Source organism: Oryctolagus cuniculus, chromosome 1 (genome assembly GCF_964237555.1).
Source record: "Oryctolagus cuniculus chromosome 1, mOryCun1.1, whole genome shotgun sequence".
NCBI lineage: Eukaryota > Metazoa > Chordata > Mammalia > Lagomorpha > Leporidae > Oryctolagus > Oryctolagus cuniculus.
Genome location: NC_091432.1, coordinates 155,634,952 through 155,656,435, shown reverse-complemented (window position 1 = coordinate 155,656,435; position 21,484 = coordinate 155,634,952). Strand labels below are relative to the sequence as shown.

General features: G+C 38.0%; 1 protein-coding gene across 2 annotated transcripts in view; it reads left to right on the top strand.

The window, feature by feature from the left end:
• The window catches only part of RORB (RAR related orphan receptor B), a 234,269-nt gene that overhangs the window by 125,823 nt on the left and 86,962 nt on the right, over positions 1 to 21,484 (top strand). Inside the window, exon 1 of one of the 2 annotated variants that reach the window (XM_070050739.1) lies at positions 17,837 to 17,989. The exons of the other annotated variant lie outside the window; for it this stretch is intronic. Coding sequence (XP_069906840.1) covers positions 17,950 to 17,989 — 40 coding nt within the window. The 5' untranslated portion in view covers positions 17,837 to 17,949. Of the gene's footprint in view, positions 1 to 17,836; positions 17,990 to 21,484 lie in introns of those variants that run through there. 2 annotated transcript variants of the gene reach the window in all.

Sequence of the window (21,484 nt, the reverse complement as noted above, 5' to 3'; positions counted from 1 at the left end):
CTGCTAACACTAACCGATGGAGTAAATAAAGGGGAGAGTGATCCAACATGGGAAGTGAGATACTCAGCAGACTCATAGAATGGCAGATGTCCTAACTAGCACTCTGGCCTCAGAATCAGCCCTAAAGGCATTCGGAGCTGGCTGAAAAGCTCATGAGAGTATTTCAGGCATGGAAAGCCAAGACACTCTGGCAAAAGATCTCTGTGAGTGAGATCCCAGTGGAAAGAACAGGTCATCAAAGAAGGAGGTACCTTTCTCTGAAGGGAGGAGAGAACCTCCACTTTGACTATGACCTTGTCTAAACAAGATAAGAGTCGGAGAACTCAGAGGGCTTCCATAGCCTTGGAAACTCATGACTGGAGCATAGGGAGATTACTGATGCCATAGACAGGAGTGTCAATTGGTAAAGTCAACAACAGGAGTCACTGTGCACTTACTCCTCATGTAGGATCTCTATCCTTAATGTGCTGTACATTGAGATTTAATGCTATAGCGAGTACTCAAACAATATGTTTCACTTTGTGTTTCTGTGGGGGTGCAGGCTGTTGAGGTCCTTACTTGATGCATACTGAACTGATCCTCTGTAAAAAAAAAAAAAAAAAGAAAAGAAAAAAAAAAAAAAAAAAAAAAAAAGAAATTATCAATTCCCAGCTTGACTCTCGCTGGGATTGAACATGACAGTGGGTCTGCTCTGATTTCATCATCATTTAAAAAATCATCTATTGTTTTTCACTTTGTGTTTCTGTGTGGGAGCAAACTGTTGAAATCCATACTTAATGTATACTGGGCTGATCTTCTGTGTATTGGGATGGTCGAGAATGGGTCATGATGTGAATGGAGGGGGAGAGGGAGTGGGAAAGGGGAGGGTTGTGGGTGGGAGGGACGGTATGGGGGGGAAGCCATTGTAGTCCATAAGTCGTACTTTGGAAAATTATATGCATTAAATAAAAGTTAAAAAAAAAAAAAAAAAAAAAAAAAAAAAAAAAAAAAAAAAAAAAAAAAAAAAAAAAAAAAAAAAAAAAAAGAAGACCTCTCTCTCCCTCTGTCACTCTGCCTTTTAAATAAATAAATAAATCTTAAAATATGTATGTATATGTATATGTATTCATATATATACACACAAATACATATGTATCATATACATATACATATACATATATATCAGTCCCAGATGTAGCCACTTATAGCCATGTATCCTGAATTAAAACGATAAAAGTTTTACCGTGAAGTTGCATATTCAGTAAACTGCAAAATCACTGCTGCTGTACATGACATCATATAATACAGTTATGTATCAGTTAATAATAGGGATATGATTTGAGAAACTTTTCAATGATTTTTCCATTGTGGGAATATCAAAGAGTGTGCATACACAAATTAAGATGACCATGATGTCACTATGGGATCATCATTGCATATGAGGTATATCTCAGACAAAAAAAAAAAAACACAATTAAGCAGCATATGAATATAGTAGTCTTCACTATATATGGGTTTCTGAAGGAACTTACATGAAGTGAACTTGCAAATCAAGACCCTATTGGGCACAGCAGACTCACAAAATGACAATTGCTTTAAGTAATACTCTGACCTCAGAATCAGCCCTTGAGGCTTCCTGGTCTGGCTGAAAAGCCCATAAGAGCATGACAGACATGGAAAACCAAGACATTGTGGTAAAAAATGTTCTACATGAAGGACTCTGTGATACCCCCAGAGGAAAGAAGTGGCTCTCAAAGAAGGATGTGTTTTTTTAAAGAGAGGAGAGAACTCCCACTTTGCTTATGGCCTTGTCTAAATACTGACATAGTTTGTGGATTCAAAAGGCTTCCATAACCTATACAGTCATGTCAAGAGCCTCTGCTGGTTACTGATATCATACACAAGAGTATTAATTGCTGAATTAACAACTGGAGTCACTGTGCACTAACTCCCCATGCAGACCTCTGTCCTCAATGAGTTGTATTTGGAGACTTAACTGTTAAACTAGTTCTCAAGCATTTTGTGTGTGTGTGAATGTGTGTGCAAATTGTTAAAATCTTTACTTAGTATAGAGTTGGTCTTCTGTGTACAAAGTTAATTGAAAATGATTCTTAATGGAGAATGGGATTGGGAAGCAGAGAGAAAGAAGGAAGAGTGTGGGAGTGTGGGTGGGAGGGTGGATGTGGTGGGAAGAATAACTATATTCCTTTTTTTACAGTCATTAATAATTTTTTAACTTTTATTTAATAAATATAAATTTCCAAAGTACAACTTTTGGATTATAGCGGCTTTTTCCCCCCATAACCTCCCTCCCACCTGCAACCATCCCATCTCCCACTCCCTCTCCCATCCCATTCATATCAATATTCATTTTCAATTATCTTTATAGACAGAAGATCAATTTAGTATATACTAAGTAAAGATTTCAACAGTTTGCACCCACACAGAAACACAAAGTATAAAGTACTGTTTAAGTACTAGTTATACCGTTAATTCACATAGTACAATACATGAAGGACAGAGATCCTACATGGAGAGTAAGTGGACAATGACTCCTGTTGTTGATTGAACAATTGACACTCTTTATTTATGGCATCAGTAATCACCCGAGGCTCTTGTCATGAGCTGCCAAGGCTATGGAAGCCTTTTGAGTTCACCAACTCTGATCTTATTTAGACAAGGCCATAGTCAAAGTGGAAGTTCTCTCCTCCCTTCAGAAAAAGGTACCTCCTTCTTTGATGGCCCCGTTCTTTCCACTGGGATCTCACTCACAGAGATCTTTCATTTAAGTCATTTTATTTTTTTTCCAGAGTGTCTTGGCTTTCCATGCCTGAAATACTCTCATGGGCTTTTTCAGCCAGATCCAAATGCTTTAACGGCTGATTCTGAGGCCAGAGTGCTGGAAATAACTATATTCCTAAAGTTGTACTTACGAAATTTGTATTCCTTAATAAATAAAGAAATTATTTTTTTAAAAAATAAATAATACTAAACAGACATTAAAAAAACAAAAAACCTATGTGAAAGATTCTTTTATTACTCATCTCCTTGCTTACTTTTAAAGAATGGTGTTTCTTCTATTCAGGAGAATGACATTCAGACTGGAAAGAAGTAGAACAAACATCATTAAGGTAGAATTGAAGCTTTCCATGAATGGAGGGCTCTACTAGTGAAACTTAACACTTTTTGGAAGCCCAAATTTCCAGATGAAAGATATATTGTGGGATTACATATATGTTTCCTTGATAACGATCTTTGACCTCTTCCAGAACATTAGAGATAACTAAAATGAGTCACATTCAAAAGCAGATAAATATGTTACATGTAGACATAAGTTTATACTACATAGAGTACATATATACATACATATAATAAGTGAATGCATATACACACAAATACATTGCTATACAAACAAGTGTAGTTCAAAGAGTTTGAGGGAAATAAGGTCAAAAGTTAAATTTATTTTATTAAAAAAATTGAAATCAGTAAGTAGTTTCTTCATGAGACACATCACCACAAATGTTTTGGAGACTTTTCATATGCACAAACTTCAAAAATGTTTTGCAACAAAACTAATGTTTCTTTTAACTTTACTTTTTTGTAGAATTCTTGTACTTCTCTTCCTACATAGTAAACTTATTAGCTGGAAGTTCCATGAAGAAAAGTAACTCGATTACCAGATATGTGCTCCACAAATAAGCACTGGTATTTACTAAATAAATAAATGTCAAATTTTAATAAGCGATTAAGTTTAAGCCATTCCCTAGTGTTCAGATCTCTATTCCTAAATAGCTTGAATTTCTACAGAGTTAAAAAATGGTTGCTTAATATAAGAAGCATTCAGCATTTTTTAAGCAAATAAAAATTATTCCTTCAAATCTACCTTATGCATTAAATTCATACAATAACTCATCTAATGAAGGAACACTGTTTTACATGATACTATGAAGTTACCCCAGTTAATTTTTTTAAGGTTTAAAATAAATAAAATGTTGAAAAAAGGCTGAGGGGTGTGTTAGTAAATGAGCAGTCAGAGCTCAGATTTTCTGGTACTAATGTCATCCAATAAGAAAACTGCTAGTCTCTTTGCTTTCTACTCTATTATCTATGTAAGTTTCCCTCATATGGAAAATAAACAGCAGCACTGCAGGGAAAATTCTTGGAAATGTGGAACTTTTTTATAATATGAGTTGGAACCAAATTTAAATACTTGCAATCTTTGTCACTAGGAGAATTTAGCTACTGGTTAAAGCAATAGTTGCTACACAGCACCAAAATTAAACTGCTAACATTTCTTAGTGGATTGTATAAGATTAGTGCTCAATAGCACAAATGATGCATCATGAAATTCTAAATAGATTAAACCATTCTTTTAGCATTCTGGAGAATATATAATTTGACTACACTAAAATATGTATTTAATTTTACTAAGTACACTTCAGATACTTCATTTTATAGAGGCAGTTATGACTGCATTTAATCTCACAACTCATGATAGGAGAAATGCTCCTGGCTGCTTCCTTATCACTTTGGGTGAGCAATGTCATGAAAAGGAGAAGTCATGAAGGTCTACCCTGTTTCCTGTTCTGATCTAAGGGAATGAAATGTATATTGAGTGCTTAGTACAAGGGTGAAGAAGCACCCAACACATACCCCCAAAGCCCATACAAGGCCTTGAAATCACTGGTCTGGCAGGGTCTAGCTCTGCCAGGACAACTGCAGATGGAACTCAAAATTTAAATCTACAGCAGGATAATTTTTCCCAGAAACATTTTATTTAAAGTGTACAAATTTCATGAATTTCATAAATACAAATTTAGGAACACAGTGATTCTTCCCATCCCCCATCCTGCTAACCCACACTCCCACCCTCTTCCACCTTCCTCTCCTGTTTCCACTCTTATTTTTCACTGAGATCTATTTCCAATTAACTTTATACATAGAGGACTAACCCTACACTAAGTAAAAAGTTCAACAAATAGTATGAAACAAAAAATTTTGTTCCTCAACAGAGGAGATGAGGGCTGTTCAAAGTCACTGCATCTCAAAGTGTCAGTTTCACTTCTATAGGTTACATTTTAGGTGCTCTATCAATTACCACAGAGCAGGGAGAACACATGTTATTTGTCTTTTTGGGGCTGGCTTATTTCACTAAGTATAATGTTTTCCAGTTGCATGCATTTTGTTGCAAACAACAGAATTTCATTTTTTTCTACTGTGTAGTATTCTATGGTGTACATATCCCATAATTTCTTTAGCCAGTCTTCAGTTGATGGACATATTGGTTGATTCCACATCTTAGCTATTGTGAATTGAGCTGCAATAAACATGGGGATACAGATAACTCTTTCACATGCAGATTTCATTTCCTTTGGGTAAATGTCCAGGAGTGTGATGGGTGAGTTATATTGTAGGTCTATATTCAGATCTGTGAGGTATCTCCATACTGTCTTCCACAGTGGCTGTACCAGTTTACATTCCCACCAACAGTGGATTAGGGAACTTTTCCCCCCATACCCTCACCAGCATTTGTTGTTTGTTGATTTCTGTATGAAAGCTATTGTAACGGAGGTGAGGTAAAACTTCAGTGTGGTTGTGATTTATTTCCCTGATGCCTAGTAAATGATCCTGAGTATTTTTTCATATGTCTCTTGGCCATTTGGATTTCCTCTTTTGAAAAATCCTGTTCAAGTCCTATGCCCATTTCTTAACAGGAGTGTTTCTTTTTGTTGTTGTTGCATTTCTTGAGATCTTTATAGATTCTGGTTATGAATTCTTTATCAGTTGTATAATTTGCAAATAATTTCTCCCATTCTGACTGTTGCCTCTTCACTTGGATGAGTGTTTCTTTTACAGTGCAAAAGCTTCTCAATTTGATGTAATCCCATTTATTAATTTTGGCTTTGATTGCTTGTGCCTCTGGGGTCTTCCAAGAAATTTCATCTACGCCAATGTCTTGCAGGGCTTCTCCAATATACTCTAATAATTTGATGGTATCAGGCCATAGATTTAGGTCTTTGATGCATTTTGAGTTGATTTTTGTGTAAGATGTAAGATAGGAGTCTTGCTTCATACTTCATACTTCTGCATGTGGAGATCCAGTTTTCACAGCTCCATTTACTGAAGAGACTCTCCTTGCTCCAGGGATTGATTTTAGTTCCTTTGTCAAAGATAAATTGGTTGTTATTCATGGATTGATTTCTGGAGTTCCTATTCTATTCCATTGGTCTAACCATCTGCTTTTGTAACAGTACCAGGCTGTTTTGATTGTAACTGCCATGGCGTATGTCTTGAAATCTAGCACTGTGATACCTCCGGCTTTGTTTTTGTTGTGTAGGATTGCTTTAGCTTCTTCAGGTCTCCTGTGTTTCCATATGAATTTCAGCATCATTTTTTCTATATCTGAGTAGAATGTCCTTGATATTTTGATTGGTATCCCATTGAATCTGTAAATTGCTTTCAGCTGTATGGACATTTTGATGATATTGATTCTTCCAATCTATAAACTTGGATTATTTTTCCATTTTTTGGTGTCTTCTTCTATTTCTTTCTTTAATATCTTATAATTTTAATTCTAGAGATTTGATGTCCTTGGTTAATTGTTTGTTGCTATTGTGAATGGGATTCATCTTAGGAGTTCTTTCTCAGCCATCACATTGTATGTGTATACAAAGACTATTGATTTTTGTATGTGGATTTTTATATCCTGCCACTTTATCAAACTCTTTTATGAGTTCCAATAGTCTCATAGTGAACCCCCTATATATAGGATCATGTCATATGCAAATAGAGATATTTTGACTTCTTCCTTCTTCTCTAGTTTTAATTACTTCTTTCCTTCTATTCATTAGGGTTTTGGCTTGCAGTTGTTTTTGTAGGTCCTTGAGATGCACTGATAGCTTGTTCATTTGCTGTTTTTGCAATTTCTTGATGTAGGCACTGATTCCTATAGACTTCCCCCCCTCTTTTTTTTTATTTGACAGGTAGAGTCATAGACAGTGAGAGAGAGAGAGAGAGACAAAGAGAAAAGTCTTCCTTCTATTGTTTCATTCCCCAAATGGCCACTGCGGCCAGCGCTGCACCAATCCAAAGCCAGGAGCCAGGTGCTTCCTCCTGGTCTCCCATGCGGGTACAGAGGCCCAAGCACTTGTGCCATCCTCCACTGCCCTCCTGGGCCACAGCAGAGAGCTGGACTGGAAGAGGAGCAACTGGGACTAGCACCCGGTGCCCATATGGGATGCTGGTGCCACAGGCACCAAGTGAGCCAAGTGAGCCACGGTGCCGGCCTAGACTTTCCTCTTAATACTGCTTTTGCTGTATCGCATAACTTTTGCTACATTGTATTGTCATGTACATTTGTTTCTAAAAACAATTTTATTTCTCTTTTGATATCTTCTATGACCCACTGTTCATTCAGAAACATGTTATTCAGTCTCCATGTGCTTTGCATATGTTCTAGAGATTTTTGAGTTGTTGATTTCCAGCCTCATTTCATTGTGGTCAGAGACAATGCCTGGTGTCATTTCATTTTTTTTTAATTTGCTGAGACTTGCTTTATGGCCTAGCATGTGGTCTATCCTAGAGAAAGTTCCATGCACTGGTGAGAAGGATGTGTATTCTGCAACTGTAGGATAAAAAGTTCTATAGATACCTGTTAGGTCCATTTGGTTCATAGTGTTGATTAACTCTGTTGCATCCTTGCTGATTTTCTGTCTGGTTGAACTGTTCATTGCTGAAAGTGGGGTATGGGAAGTCCTCCATTTGAAGTCTATGTCTCCCTTCAGATCCATTACCATTTCTTTTAAATAGCCAGATGCCCCGTAATTGGGTGCATATTCATTTATTATAGTCACATTTTCCTGTTGAATTGATCCCTTAGTCATTACATAGTGCCCTTTGTCACTTTCAACAGTTTTTGTGCTAATGTCTATTTTGTCTGATATTAGGAGGCTACACCAGCCATTTTTTGGTTTCTATTACCATGGAATATTTTTTTCCATCCTTTCACTTTCAGTCTGCATGTATCTTTGCTGGTGAGATGTGTGTCTTATAGGCAGCAAATACATGGGTCTTGTTTTTTTTTTTTTTTTAACTTTTATTTAATGAATATAAATTTCCAAAGTACAGTTTATGGATTACAATGGCTCCCCCCCATAGCTTCCCTCCCACCTGCAACCCTCCCCTTTCCCATTCTCTCTCCCCTTCCATTCACATCAAGATTCATTTTCAATTCTCTTTATATACAGAAGATCAGTTTAGTATATATTAAGTAAAGATTTCAACAGTTTGCACCCACATAGAAACTCAAAGTGAAAAATACTGTTTCAGTACTAGTTACAGCATTAAATCACAAAGTACAGCACATTAAGGACAGAGATCCTACATGAGGAGCAAGTGCACAGTGACTCCTGTTGTTGACTTAACAAATTGACACTCTTGTTTATGGCATCAGTAATCACCCGAGGCTCTAGTCATGAGTTGCCAAGGCTATGGAAGCCTTTTTTTTTCTTTTTTTTTAACTTTTATTTAATGAATATAAATTTCCAAAGTACAGCTTATGGATTACAATGGCTTCCCCCCCATAACGTCCCTCCCACCCGCAACCCTTCCCTTTCCCACTCCCTCTACCCTTCCATTCACATCAAGATTCATTTTCGATTCTCTTTATATACAGAAGATCAGTTTAGCATACATTAAGTAAAGATTTCAACAGTTTGCTCCCACACAGAAACATAAAGTGAAAAATAATAGATGATTTTTTAAATGATGATGAAATCAGATCAGACCTATTGTCATGTTTAATCCCAGTGAGAGTCAAGTTGGGAATTGATCATTTCTTTTTTTTTTTTTTTTACAGAAGATCAGTTTAGTATACATTAAGTAAAGATTTCAACAGTTTGCACCCCCATAGAAACACAAAGTGAAATATACTGTTTGAGTACTCGTTATAGCATTAAGTCTCAATGTACAGCACATTAAGGACAGAGATCCTACATGAGGAGTAAGTGCACACTGACTCCTGTTGTTGACTTTACAAATTGACACTCCTGTTTATGGCATCAGTAATCTCCCTATGTTCCAGTCATGAGTTTCCAAGGCTATGGAAGCCTTTTGAGTTCTCCGACTCTTATCTTGTTTAGACAAGGTCATAGTCAAAGTGGAGGTTCTCTCCTCCCTTCAGAGAAAGGTACCTATATGGAAGCCTTTTGAGTTCACCGACTCTGATCATATTTAGACAAGGTCATAGTCAAAGCAGAAGTTCTCTCCTTCCTTCAGAGAAAGGTACCTCCTTCTTTGATGACCCATTCTTTCCACTGGGATCTCACTCATGGGGATCTTTCATTTAGGTTACTAATCTATAGAATAAAAAAGGGAGAGAACAATCCAACATGGGAAGCGGGATACACAGCAGACTAATAGAATGGCGGATGTCCTAAACAGCACTCTGGCCTCAGAATCAGCCCTTAAGGCATTCAGATCTGGCTGAAAAGCCCATGAGAGTATTTCAGGCATGGAAAGCCAAGACACTCTGTCAAAAAAAAAAAAAAAATGGGTGTTGTTTTTTAATCCATCCAGCCAGTTTGTATCTTTTAACTGGAGAGTTGAGGCCATTTACGATCAAGGTCACTATTGATAAGTAATGACTGGCCCTGCCATTTTCCCATAAATATTCCTATTGTTTACTCTGGATGTCCTTTGAACTTTTACTGGCAGATTTTCTGCCTTCACATTCTTTCATAGTGATGACCATGTTTCTGTGTTTCAATGTGTAGCACATCCTGAGGCATATTTTCTAAGGCTGCATGAGTGGTGACAAGTTCTTTCAATTTCTATTTTTTTATGGAAGGTCTTTATTTCACCTTCATTCATATATGAGAGCTTTACAGGGTATGGTGTTCCAGGTTGACAGTTTTTTTCTCTTAAGACCTGGAATATATCTCACCATTCCTCCTAGGCTGTAGGGTTTCTGATGAGAAGTGACCTGTGAGTCTAATTGGGTATCCTCTGAAAGTAATATGGCATTTCTCTTGTGCACATTACAGAATATTTTCTTTATGTTTTACTGTGGAGAGTTTGACTACAGTGTGTCATGGGGAAGATCTTTTATGGTCATGTCTATTAGGAGTTCTATGTGTTCCTGTGCTTGGACATTCCTTTCTATTTCCAAATTGGGGAAGTTTCTGTAATTACTTCACTAAAAAGTCCTTCTAATCTATTCTCTCTTTTTTCATACCTTCAGGAACTCCTAAGACTCATTTATTGGGTCATTTGATGGTATCCCATAAATCTCCCATACTCTTTTTAAGTTTTCTAATTCCTTTTTTTTGTTTGTTTGTTTTTTGTCCAACTGTGAAATTTCCAGAGATTTTCCTCTAACTCAGATATTCTTTCTTCTGTTTCACTAAGTCTGCTGTTAAGGCTTTCTACTACATTTTTATTTGATCTATTGAATTCTTCATTTCTAATATTTCATTTTGATTTCTCTTTAAAATCTCAATTTCATGGGAAAATTTTTCACTCATGTCATGTATGGACATCTTTAATTCATGGATTTCCTTCTGATTGCTTCTAAGTAATCCTATGATCAATTTTTTTGAGTTCCATTTCCAGCATTTCATTAATCTCTTCCTCTTCACATTCTAGTATTGAAGTGTTATTATATTCCTTTGGGGGTGTCATGTTGTCATCCTTATTCTTGTCTCTTGAATTTCTGCATTTATTTTTAGGCATTTGTGGAGACACTTGGTCTTTTCCTCTGATGGCTTTTATCTTTGGACTATGCCTCTGTGTCCTAGTGGAGTGTCTGTTCTTTCAGTGTATACCCAGAAGCATTTGCTGGGTGTGGCCAGGAAGCTCTGTTAAGTGCTCCAGAGTGAAGGGAGTGTCCAAGGTGACACCCAACTTGGACATGGTAAATCTCTTTTTTTTTTTATCAGAAGGGAGGGTTTGTTAGTATAGTCTCACATTCACACTTGTCTCATGCTCACTTCTTGTCCTCCAAGCAACTAATACCCAGTTGCTAGCCCCAATGGGTGCACTATTCATCCATGCTGCCACACAAACCACAGAAAGGATCTGTGCAGTCCTTAATGTGAGTATGGATCCCACAGCAATATCCTTCCCAGGATATCAGGGAGCTTCAAGTGTTTGGAGCCACCCACAGTGACTGCCCAGAGACCCAGCTACACCCTGAACCCTCCCCATAGCCACAGTTTTTTCATAGTCCCGGTACACAAGGCCCCTATAGTCACAGGTGCCCAGTCTCCTATCAATCCTCCCATCAGTGTATCCTATCCCTCCTAACAATGTCTCCTCTTGGCTGGTTGCTGGGTGCACAGACACAAGCTGGTAGAGCTGTTACATATGTCCAAAATGGTGCCTGCCTTCTCTCAGCTAGTTACAGGATGCCACTGTTGGATGGTCAGGGAGAGATAAACCTGCCCCACTTTTTTTCCTTTAGGTTGGCAGTTACACCGTCCCCCACAGGGCTCCAAGCTGGATTGACATCAGGCTCTCCCCACAGCTTTATCACTAATAGCTTGGGCAACTGCCGTCTGCTCTCACCTAGCTCTCCAAGGCTGGCGCTGAGGCTGTCATTTGCTGGGATCCTGTGTTGTGTCCATGTTCATGTTGTACATCCATACCCTCCAGGTAGATCCACAGCTTCCTTATAACTTGTATGGAGTTCCCACTGCAGCTTTCTCCGAAACTCTTCCCTGAGATTGCATTTTCTCTACTTTTTTTAAAACTATCTTCCCATAGACTAGAGCAATAAGCTCCCTCTCTATTCTGCCATACTGGAATCTCTAGGATAATTTTTAAGTTGACAATTTTGTATGGCCTACAAATAATGTTATAAATACACAAATGGCCCTTGTCAGAAAATCCTCCCCAACCCTGATTTCATTTATACCAGGATTCTGGCTTAAATGTTTTCGTATACGTTATCTGATTCAATGCTAAAAAACAAATACATGAAATAATAATTATTTTCCCTGGTTTACAACAGAGGAAACAGTGGTTCTAAGAGATTAAGTCATTTCCAAAAGTGATGTAACTAGAAAGCTGTGGGGGCTGACTCTGTGGTGTAATGGATAAAGCCACCACCTGCAGCACTGGTATCCCATAAGGGGGCACTAATTTGAGTCCCAGTAGCTCCACTTCAGATCCAGCTCTCTGCTAATGCACCCGGGAAAGTAGCAAAAGATGGCCCAAGTGGTTGGGTTCGAGCATCCATATGGGAGACCTGGAAGAAGCTCCTGGTTTCTGACTTCAGATAGGCTCAGCTCCAGCCATTGTGGCTCGCTCGCTCTCTCTCTTTCTCTCTCTCTCTGTCTCACCCTCTCTCTGTAACCCTGCCTTTCAAATGAAACTTGAATTTTTTAAAAAAGAAAAAAATATGGAAACAGAAACCTCTTCTCATTGAGACATCCTTGCCCTTTTGTCTGTGCCAGCTGTGTAGATCCTAAGATGCGTTGGAGAACTGAGTCATTCTGATTCTCCACTCAAAGGATAAACTGTTGAACGGGTACACAACTCATATGTAAAGACATCAGGAATTTTTTCCAGTGGCTTGGAAATATGAAACCATCAATACCTAAGCAAATGATAGCTAAAATTTTCTGAATATTCACTGTGTTTCACACAACTATTTTCTAATGTACAAATTTTCCAGTGGATGGAAGATACACACACACTCTCACTCTTCACCCCCCTCCCTCCCTCTCTTCTCTCTCTCTCTCTGTCACTCTGCCTTTCAAATAAATAAATAAGTCTTTTTAAAAAATTCCTTTTAAAGCATCAGTAATGAAAAGGGTGAGAAATCCTTCTCTAGAACCTGCCTTTTAGCATTTCTCTGGACTTCTTTGCCACTGAATGTGGGCAAAATCATGGAAATAATGAATATGACATCTCACATCACTGATGATTAATTCTTAATCTGCATTTAGTCTCCCAACTCTTTCTCATGGCAATATGGACTACAATACATTACAACAATGTATTATACTATACTTTAGAATGGTATCTTCTGTAAAATATAAATACCTGCTCTCACTCCTCAAATTTCTTACTGAAATAGTCTGGTGCAAGTCTCTTGGGAATCAGATTATTTTTAAAATGCTCCCCAAGTAATTTTAATGAGGAACCATGTTTTGAAAATCATGCAGATAAAAAATAGGATAGATTTTAAAAGCATGGGACAGTTTTTATCCTGCTCTGAAGTAATTCCATAGTAATGGCGCACAATTATTGAATGCTTATTAATGCCCAAGACCACACTGAATACTCTGCAGGAATCATCTCACTTTACATCAGCAGCTCTACAAGGTAAGTATTAGTACAGCCTGGGTTAATTCATCTGGGCTGATATAGCAAAACACTATATACTGAGCAACTTGTAAAAAGAAATTTACCTATTAAAGTTGAAGGGACTGGGAAGTCCAAGATCAAGGCTCCTGCATTGCCCATGCTCTGATTCTTAATTGGCACCTGCTTACAACATCCTCACTTGGTAGAAGGGACAAGGCAACTCCTTGGGCCTCTTTTTAAGGTCGCTAATCTCATTCATGAAAGCTGTGCTTTTACTAATTGTCTCTTGAAGACCTCGCATCCTAATACCGTGGTCTTGGGGGTTAGGACATCAACATATAAATCTTGGGGGGACACAAGCATCCAGATCATTGCATCACCATTTCACATGTAATAAAACTGAAGCATCAGAAGATTAACTCACCAGACCACACAGCTAGTGTGGCATAGCTGTGAATTAAATCCATCTCCTGACTGGAAAACCCAAGCTGTAAACCAGTAGCTGTGAAACATAAGCATGGCTCAGAACTGTCCCGGCAGTTTGTGGCGACACAGATTGCTGGGCACCACCCCAGAGCTTCTGATTCAGGATTTGGAATGAGGTCCCAGGAATCTGCATTTCTAACAAGTCCTCAGTGAAGCAGCTGCCTGAGCTTATCTGGGGACCCCTCTGGGAACCCTGTGCTAAAATGCAAGACTTTCCTAGAGTCAATTTCTTTTTTATGATGTTTCTTTTGTTTGAGTAGATTCATGTCTCATTTCCATGTGAATCTGGAGAAAGGGTGGCAGTTGTAGAATTTTTCTGTCCTGCTGGTTTAATGTCTTGTGATACCAGGGACAGTCCTATGCTCTGTGCTGGTATGAAAAGAACTGCTGCCTGTGGTTGGATGGGGTCAAGAGAGAGCCATCAGGGAAGAGATCAGCTCCTTTTCACCTCTTTCAATAACACTCCTATTCAGAGGGGGGAAAAAAAAGAGTCTACCAACAGGACAGAGGAAAGACCTAAACCAAAGGGACAAAAATACAAAGTGACAAAATTAAATGCCACAAAAAGGAAATGAAGGAAATGTAGAGTATTAAGGAAATCCAGAGTTTTCTTTTCCAAACTCCTTGTTCCTACCCTAAAGCTGAGCTATCAAAAATTTGAGTTAGATAAAGTTGTAGGAGGAGGCAATAGGACTTCTATAGTGTACCCTACAGGTGCAGGTGATCAGCAAGTGTACACTCACCCACTGAGTGTCTATCGGTATACCATTCATACACTTTTAGTGAATCCTTATGCTAGATACTGAGGGACATACAAAGAAGGGATTTTTATCCCTAAGAAGCTTATACTCAAGGTGAAGGTAAGCATATAAACAGGATTAATGAAGAACACCAAGGCCAAATGAGTAGTGGAGACATAGAGCCTGGGATAAGTTGAAATCACTGTGGGTGGATGGCCAGGGAATGCTTGCAGAAGTGGTAAGGGTTGAGCTGGATCTTCAATAGGTTGGATGTAGGTAGTTGGAGCACTGTAAAGAGAAGCCTTCAAAAGGTTCAGGTAGGAGAGAGAAGTGATATTAAAAAGGCAAAGAAGAGAAATAAGTTGTTGGAGCAAAGAAGAAGAAATCAATATGGCCTAGGATTGTACCAGAGTGGCTGAAGACAAAGATGGCCAAGTGGCTCAAAGCCAAGCCAAAGAGGACCTTGTGCTTTCCCTGTAGACCTTGGAGGGCTGAGAAGTTTTTGATAAAGAAAGTGATATGATAAAACTCTAAGTCCATAGAAATACCAACCATTTCCTCCTTTCCTGAACACAGGCTGCAGTCTCCCCTTACACATGAGATTCCGTCTCCAGCCCTACCCTTTGTTTCCAGGGGGACAAGCATGCTCTGTGCCTGAAGATGCTGCTCAATTCTATGTTGATACTTGGTGCTGTCTTGTATCCACTTCCGGGTTGGCCAGGGCATGAGCTGGATTTTGTTTTCAAGCCGCAGGAGGTGTGGGGAGACATAAGTTTCTTCTGATATTTGACTTCTAGGCCCCTGTGAGTAGTACCTATAAATTTCATTCCAGGCCAGTTAGGATTTAATATCCATTGAATAGTTAACAGGAACCAATCACGTTTCCATATTTAACCTCTAATACATGAAACATTTGGAATCCCCAACTGTGTTTGCTTTTTGACAAAAGTTGGGACTGGGGGGAGGCAGTTTCTAAATGGCTTTCTTACTTTTCTGCATTACCTCCAAGTCTTATAATATTATTACTAGTATTACACAGAAAACTAACAATGACAATAAAAGAAATTAAATAGGATTATATTCATAGATGTTAAATACATAGTGGGCTGTAACTTCGCTCCCTAGTACCTTAGTATAAACAGTATTAATTCTAGCTATTGAATGAATGAGTAATGAATGTATGAAAATGCATATCCCTGTAATAAACAAAGATGGACAGATTCGCATTCAACTATATTTATTGAATTTCTAATATAATCCAGATTCTCAGTAGCTGGTGAGGGTCAGAAATCTGTAACTCTTTGGTGATTCCCAGGAACATTCCAGGGGTCATCAATATTGCCTGCCTGTTAGAATAACCTTAGAAGTTTTTTTTTTTTTTTTAAATATTTATTTATTTATTTGAAAGTCATAGCTATTACAGAGAGGGTGAGACACACGCAGAGAGATCTTCCATCTGCTGGTTCGCTTCCCAGATGGCTGCAAGCCAGGAGCCAGGAGCTTCCTCTGAGTCTCCCACATGTGTGACAAGAGCCCAGGCATTTGAGTCATCTTCCACTGCTTTTCTCAGGCCATCAGGACACATTAGGATCAGAAGTGGAGCAGCTGGGACTTGAATGGGCACCCATAGGAGACGCGGACATCTCAGGCAGTGGCCTTACTCACTGCACCACAGTACTGGCCCCATTTTGGAAGTATTTAAAACTACAGATGCCTGTCTAACACCAAACAAATCAATGGAGTGTAAGAGGGGAAATCGTGGGTGGGCCTTTGGCCACAGGTTACAGTGCCCACATCCCACATCCCAAACCCATAAATAGATTTGATTCCTGGCTCCAGCTCCTGAATCAAGCTTCCTGCTAATGCAGACAATGGGAGGCAATGTTGATGGCTCACGTAATTGAATCCTTGCCACCTATGTGGATGACCTGGATTGAATAACCTGCTCCCAGGTTTAGTTTCAGCTCAGCCAAGCCCCAGCCATTGGATGCATTTGGGGAGTGAACTAGCAAATGGAAACTCTCTCTCTCTCTTTCTCTCTCTCTTTTTCTCTCTCTCTCTCCCTCTCTCTTTCTACCTCTAGGATTTTTTTTAATTAGAGGAGACCCAGGCATCAATATTTTTTAAGATCGCCAGGTATTCTAATGGCACCACTGGGCCCAGCCATGTTATGCTGACAGTAACACTGAATGGATTTGCCCAGCCTCACCACATTTTGCCTTTTTTTCTATGGGAAAGATCTATACTATAAAACCCAGGAAAAAAGGCAGAGTTGTTTAAAAGAAGAGAGGAAGGGAGAAGAAAAAAAAATAAAAAACAATTTGTAATAAGATATTAGTGAAAAGAAAATGAGAGTTGTCAAAGGCAGTATGGCAAAGTAAAGGGTGGAGAGAAAGATTTGAGATTCATCACTGAAGCAATTTAGCAACTTTAAGCTGAAGTTAAATAAAGCTGATACTTACATAAGCATTTTGTTCTCATATAAAAAAGGGTTTTTTTTTTCCTTTGGGAGCCAAAGCTTTGAAAAGTTCATGGAAGAATGGAATGAAAATATAAGTTCATTTGGGTACAAAAAAATTTTTTGAAATCTTTGCAGTTTTTTCAAAATATGCATTTTTCCATGACTGTTTTGAAGACCCATCATATTTATATATTTACCCTTCCTAGCAAAACATGTAGAAAATCAGAAATGTGTCTGTGTATCTTCTTTATGATTATTTGGCAAGTGGGAGCCCTGAGGTTTGCTGGAGAATGAAGATACCTTGGACACCAAGGTTGGGGCATTGTCACCTGCCTAGTGTTAAATCCCCTAACTGGCTCCCAGGCTTTGTGGTCACCACAGCCGTACGGTGTGCATGTTTCCTTTGACTTTAAAACGCTCATGTCCTCTATTAATGACCTCACAGACAACTGTGATCCAGCACTTGGCGGGACAGGAACATGGCAATACCTTTATGCAGTCCTTCAACACTGCACCTCAGTCAGAGGGTCCAAAATCAAAACCTACGTCATACTCTTGTCATCACAGGGATGACTCTTTGCTACTCAGCGTATGTGTATTGGATCTGTTTCCAACAGGATAACAACAAAGGGGAATTCCAGTGCAGAAATTATGTGTATCCACACAATTCTCGTGAGGATGGGGGATGATGTTTTTCAACTGCCAATGGCAATTTAGCAAATACTGCCTTCTTGAGTGAATATAGAGTATCAAAAAAGAAAAAGCAAGCTTCTCCCGCCTGCCTTCCTCGCCCGAGCAGCCCTTCACCCTTACTTAATGAAAGGGAACAGTTGATGCCTCTAACTCCTCTTTCATTTAATCTCATTAATGCAGTCTGCTGGGATTCTAGTTGTGGGATAACATAGAGGCACCGTCAGACCTCAAGTGAAAAGTGTAATATTTTTCAGTTAGACTTTTAATTGCTACGTCAAAATGTGTGAGAACCAGCTCAAAACTAAAGCTGACGCCACGGGTGAGTTTTACATTTTCTTCTCTCTTCTGACACTTAGCTGTGTGAGCCGTCCTCCAGGCAAGAACATAAGCATTTGTGAGCTCTCAGCAAAATAAATTGATGGCTAGGTGTGGGGACAGAAAAAAAATTTTTTGACTCAAGGATGTATATAATAAACAAGTCACTCAGGCTTAATTCTCCACTGGAAAGATATTTATATGTAAATATTGCCATATCCAGAAGTGAATTACCAAATGCATATTGAGATTAAATTCAAGTAGTCATCTGCCACATTACGCTAACATTAGCTTAGCTGTCTGAACATCTCTGTCACAATTTCATAGACTTGATTTTAGTCATTATGATTATTATACTTTTCTAACTATCAAAAACATCCATTATTTTTATGTATATTATGCTTCCCCATTTATAAGGAGTCTATTTTTTTTAAATCTGTTTGGTTGAATGATTATTAACAATAAGATGAATTATGTTTGAGTTCTTCTCTTAAATTTCTTATCAGTAAGCAATGTGTGTTTCCCTGAGCACACATTACCTCAGAACAGATGCAGAATGGAGTGTTAGTTTTAAAAATATATAAGAATAAAATAATTTATTATCATATCTTTGCCAGCACTACATAGCAATGAACTACCACTAGAAATATTGAAATGCAAATTGTTATAATGTGTGCTTCAAATAATGTAAACCTTTCAGTTGTTTAAACTTGTTACAAACCAAACTAAAACTCTTAATATTGCATAAACTCAGAATTTCATCTTTCCACAATGCTTAGAGCTTCCTGGTGCTAGTACTTTTATAAAATACATTGGTTTCTATGAAATTACTCACTAATTCCAAACTACATGTATATAAAGGTTGTATTGTTGAAATAAACCATTACCAGCAGACCACAGTCCGACATCAATGAAGTATTTAAACAACTATTTATCCTTACTACTGACAGTCTTAGGATATTGTTGTTATTGTTGTTTAGAAATTAATAACACTGGACGTATTAGTGTCCAGGTACTTAATCCTCTTTGGGTCTGAATCATAATTAGCAGAGTCACACAAAAGAATGGAAATTTTCTTTTTCTCCTAATTTGGGGTGAAAACACCAAACAAGAAGTTACCTTCCATTGTAAAATTACAAAAAACATAGTGTTCAACTTTAGAGATTTATATGCATGCACGTACATACATACACAATTTGTTTTTAAGTGAACTATATGAATCAATGTGCTTTTGTGTTTTGGAAAGAGAGACATATATTTTTTTCTTCTTGTGGAATTAGAAGGGATATCCTAAATTAAAGGTGCAGCTTATAGTGCAAGTTACTGCAGGATACTTAGTGCTATGCTTAGTAATTTCTAGGTTTCACTAATGCCCTTTTCTTCTAGTACAGGAGATCTTCCAAAAGATCAGGGTAAACTCATATTATGAAAATGCCATACATGAGTTTTGAAATGTTCTTCCACTAGAATAAACTTGTTCATATTTCCAGTTGTCTATGAACTTTTTGACATATCTTCATATTTTCTCTAAAAAATAAATGTTTACTCTTTTAGAAGTAGATAAAACTTCTAAACAAATAGGGAAAAATATTTTCCTGCCTATTTAAGCCTCCTTGTAGCACAAAAACGCCGTTGGTACAAATTAATATATAAGAAACACAGCAAACAGGATGAACATGAACATTTCCACTCAGATATTGTTATAGACTATCAAACAATAGATATGAAAGTTCTGCTTATAGAAAAAGCAGCTCAAAGGAGGACATTTGTTACAATGGAGGCTGAAATTTACTCTATCGATTCTTACTACTTTTTGTGAGCAGCGTCTCTAGGAATAAAAAGGAGTGGTCCTCATATTCATGCAACTTCCCCAGCTTACATAAACACTGAATAAAGCTGTTGGGGATTACGTGCAGGAGGCTGGATCTGATGAGCTCAAAAATAAGATAACTCGGGCCCTATAATATTTAGGATTATGCTGGTAATCTCTTTAGAGGAAGTGTGCAATATCAGCAGAACAGGCACAGCAGTCTGAGGGAGCTACAGCTCATTCTACATTTGTGCCGGTGACTAGGCCTTTGCCTCAGTCTCACCTTAACAAGGGGCTTGGTGACGTTCAGCAAGAGGGAAATTAACAAGACAGAGCTTCTGGAGTGACTCCTAAATGATCATTTTACCCCTGAAATAATTTCTGGGACTGTGTGCAGATGAGAATACTTTCTTTTAAATTCTGTATGTCTCCTTTTTCAAAAAAGAACGTATTTGTAAATATGAATGACACCCAAAGCCTGTCTTTCTCTAATTTCTGAAGTCATTCTTGTCTCCAAAGATGAAGCGAGAATTAAAATTGTCTCTTCAGTTCTATGACTTCTTCTCATTTCAAAATTCAATGCTGAAGCAATGGAAGCTGAATTGCAAGTTTGCTAGAATATAAATGATATAATAATGTTATTCTCAAGACAGAAATTTGCAATATCTTTAGCTATTGTACTATTATCTATGTCAAAGACAATCAAAGCTCTTGCAGATAATCCAAAAAATGAGTTCTTAAAGTCTGAGTTCTTGTGCAAAGATCATTACTGTCATTTTCTCTTTCTCTCTCCCTCCCTCCCTCCCTCCCTCCCTCTCCCTCTCCCTCTCCTCTTTTCTTTCTCTCTCTCTCTCTTTCTCCCGCTCCCTCCTTCTACCCCTATCTCTTTCTCCAACATGCACTCACACACACACACACACACACACACACAAACAGATATAAATATCTTACTATGTTCCAGTTTGTTTATATACTTATTCGCTATGTCATTGGCTAAGACCACATTTAAAAACAAAAGTATTTGTTGAAGTGACAAATAATACTACTATTTCAATTTCAGCCACCCAGGCAAATTGTATGATGTTCTGGGCCAGTTAAAGTTACTGTTAGATTGCAAAATTTCATATGATGCTAATATTCTGATCTTACGTAGACATTTTCCTGATGTGAAGTGATGATCCACCCACATACCACATGAAACACTGTTGTCACTTTTATTTTACAGGATTTCTCTTTTCAAGAACAAAGGCATTGAAGTTAAATTTTGATCACTTCCTTTTAGAAAATATTCTTTTCCCTTTTCCAATGGTCCTGACATGTCTCTTGTCTAAACACACTTCAAGAGATTTAGTCTCTCATTGGCATCAACCAGAGACATGTTGTACTTGTTGCCAAATTCTCTGACCAGATGCTGAGAACCTCAGAACAGTGTCCCTAGCTTCTGTCAGTGAAAAGAAAGGGAAATACTATTGAGCGTTTTCCCCTCTAGATTTTAGTTGCTTGACATTTTCTATTTGAGTTTTTAGCTAATGGTCTAACCTTTGTGTGGACCTAACTTTTCAACTCAATTAGAGGATACCTAGGGGCACAATGGCTGGGTCTATGAGAAAATTATGTTTAGCATTGTAAAAAAAACACTGGCAACCTGCCTTCTAAAGTGGATGTACAATTTACATACCCACCAGCAAC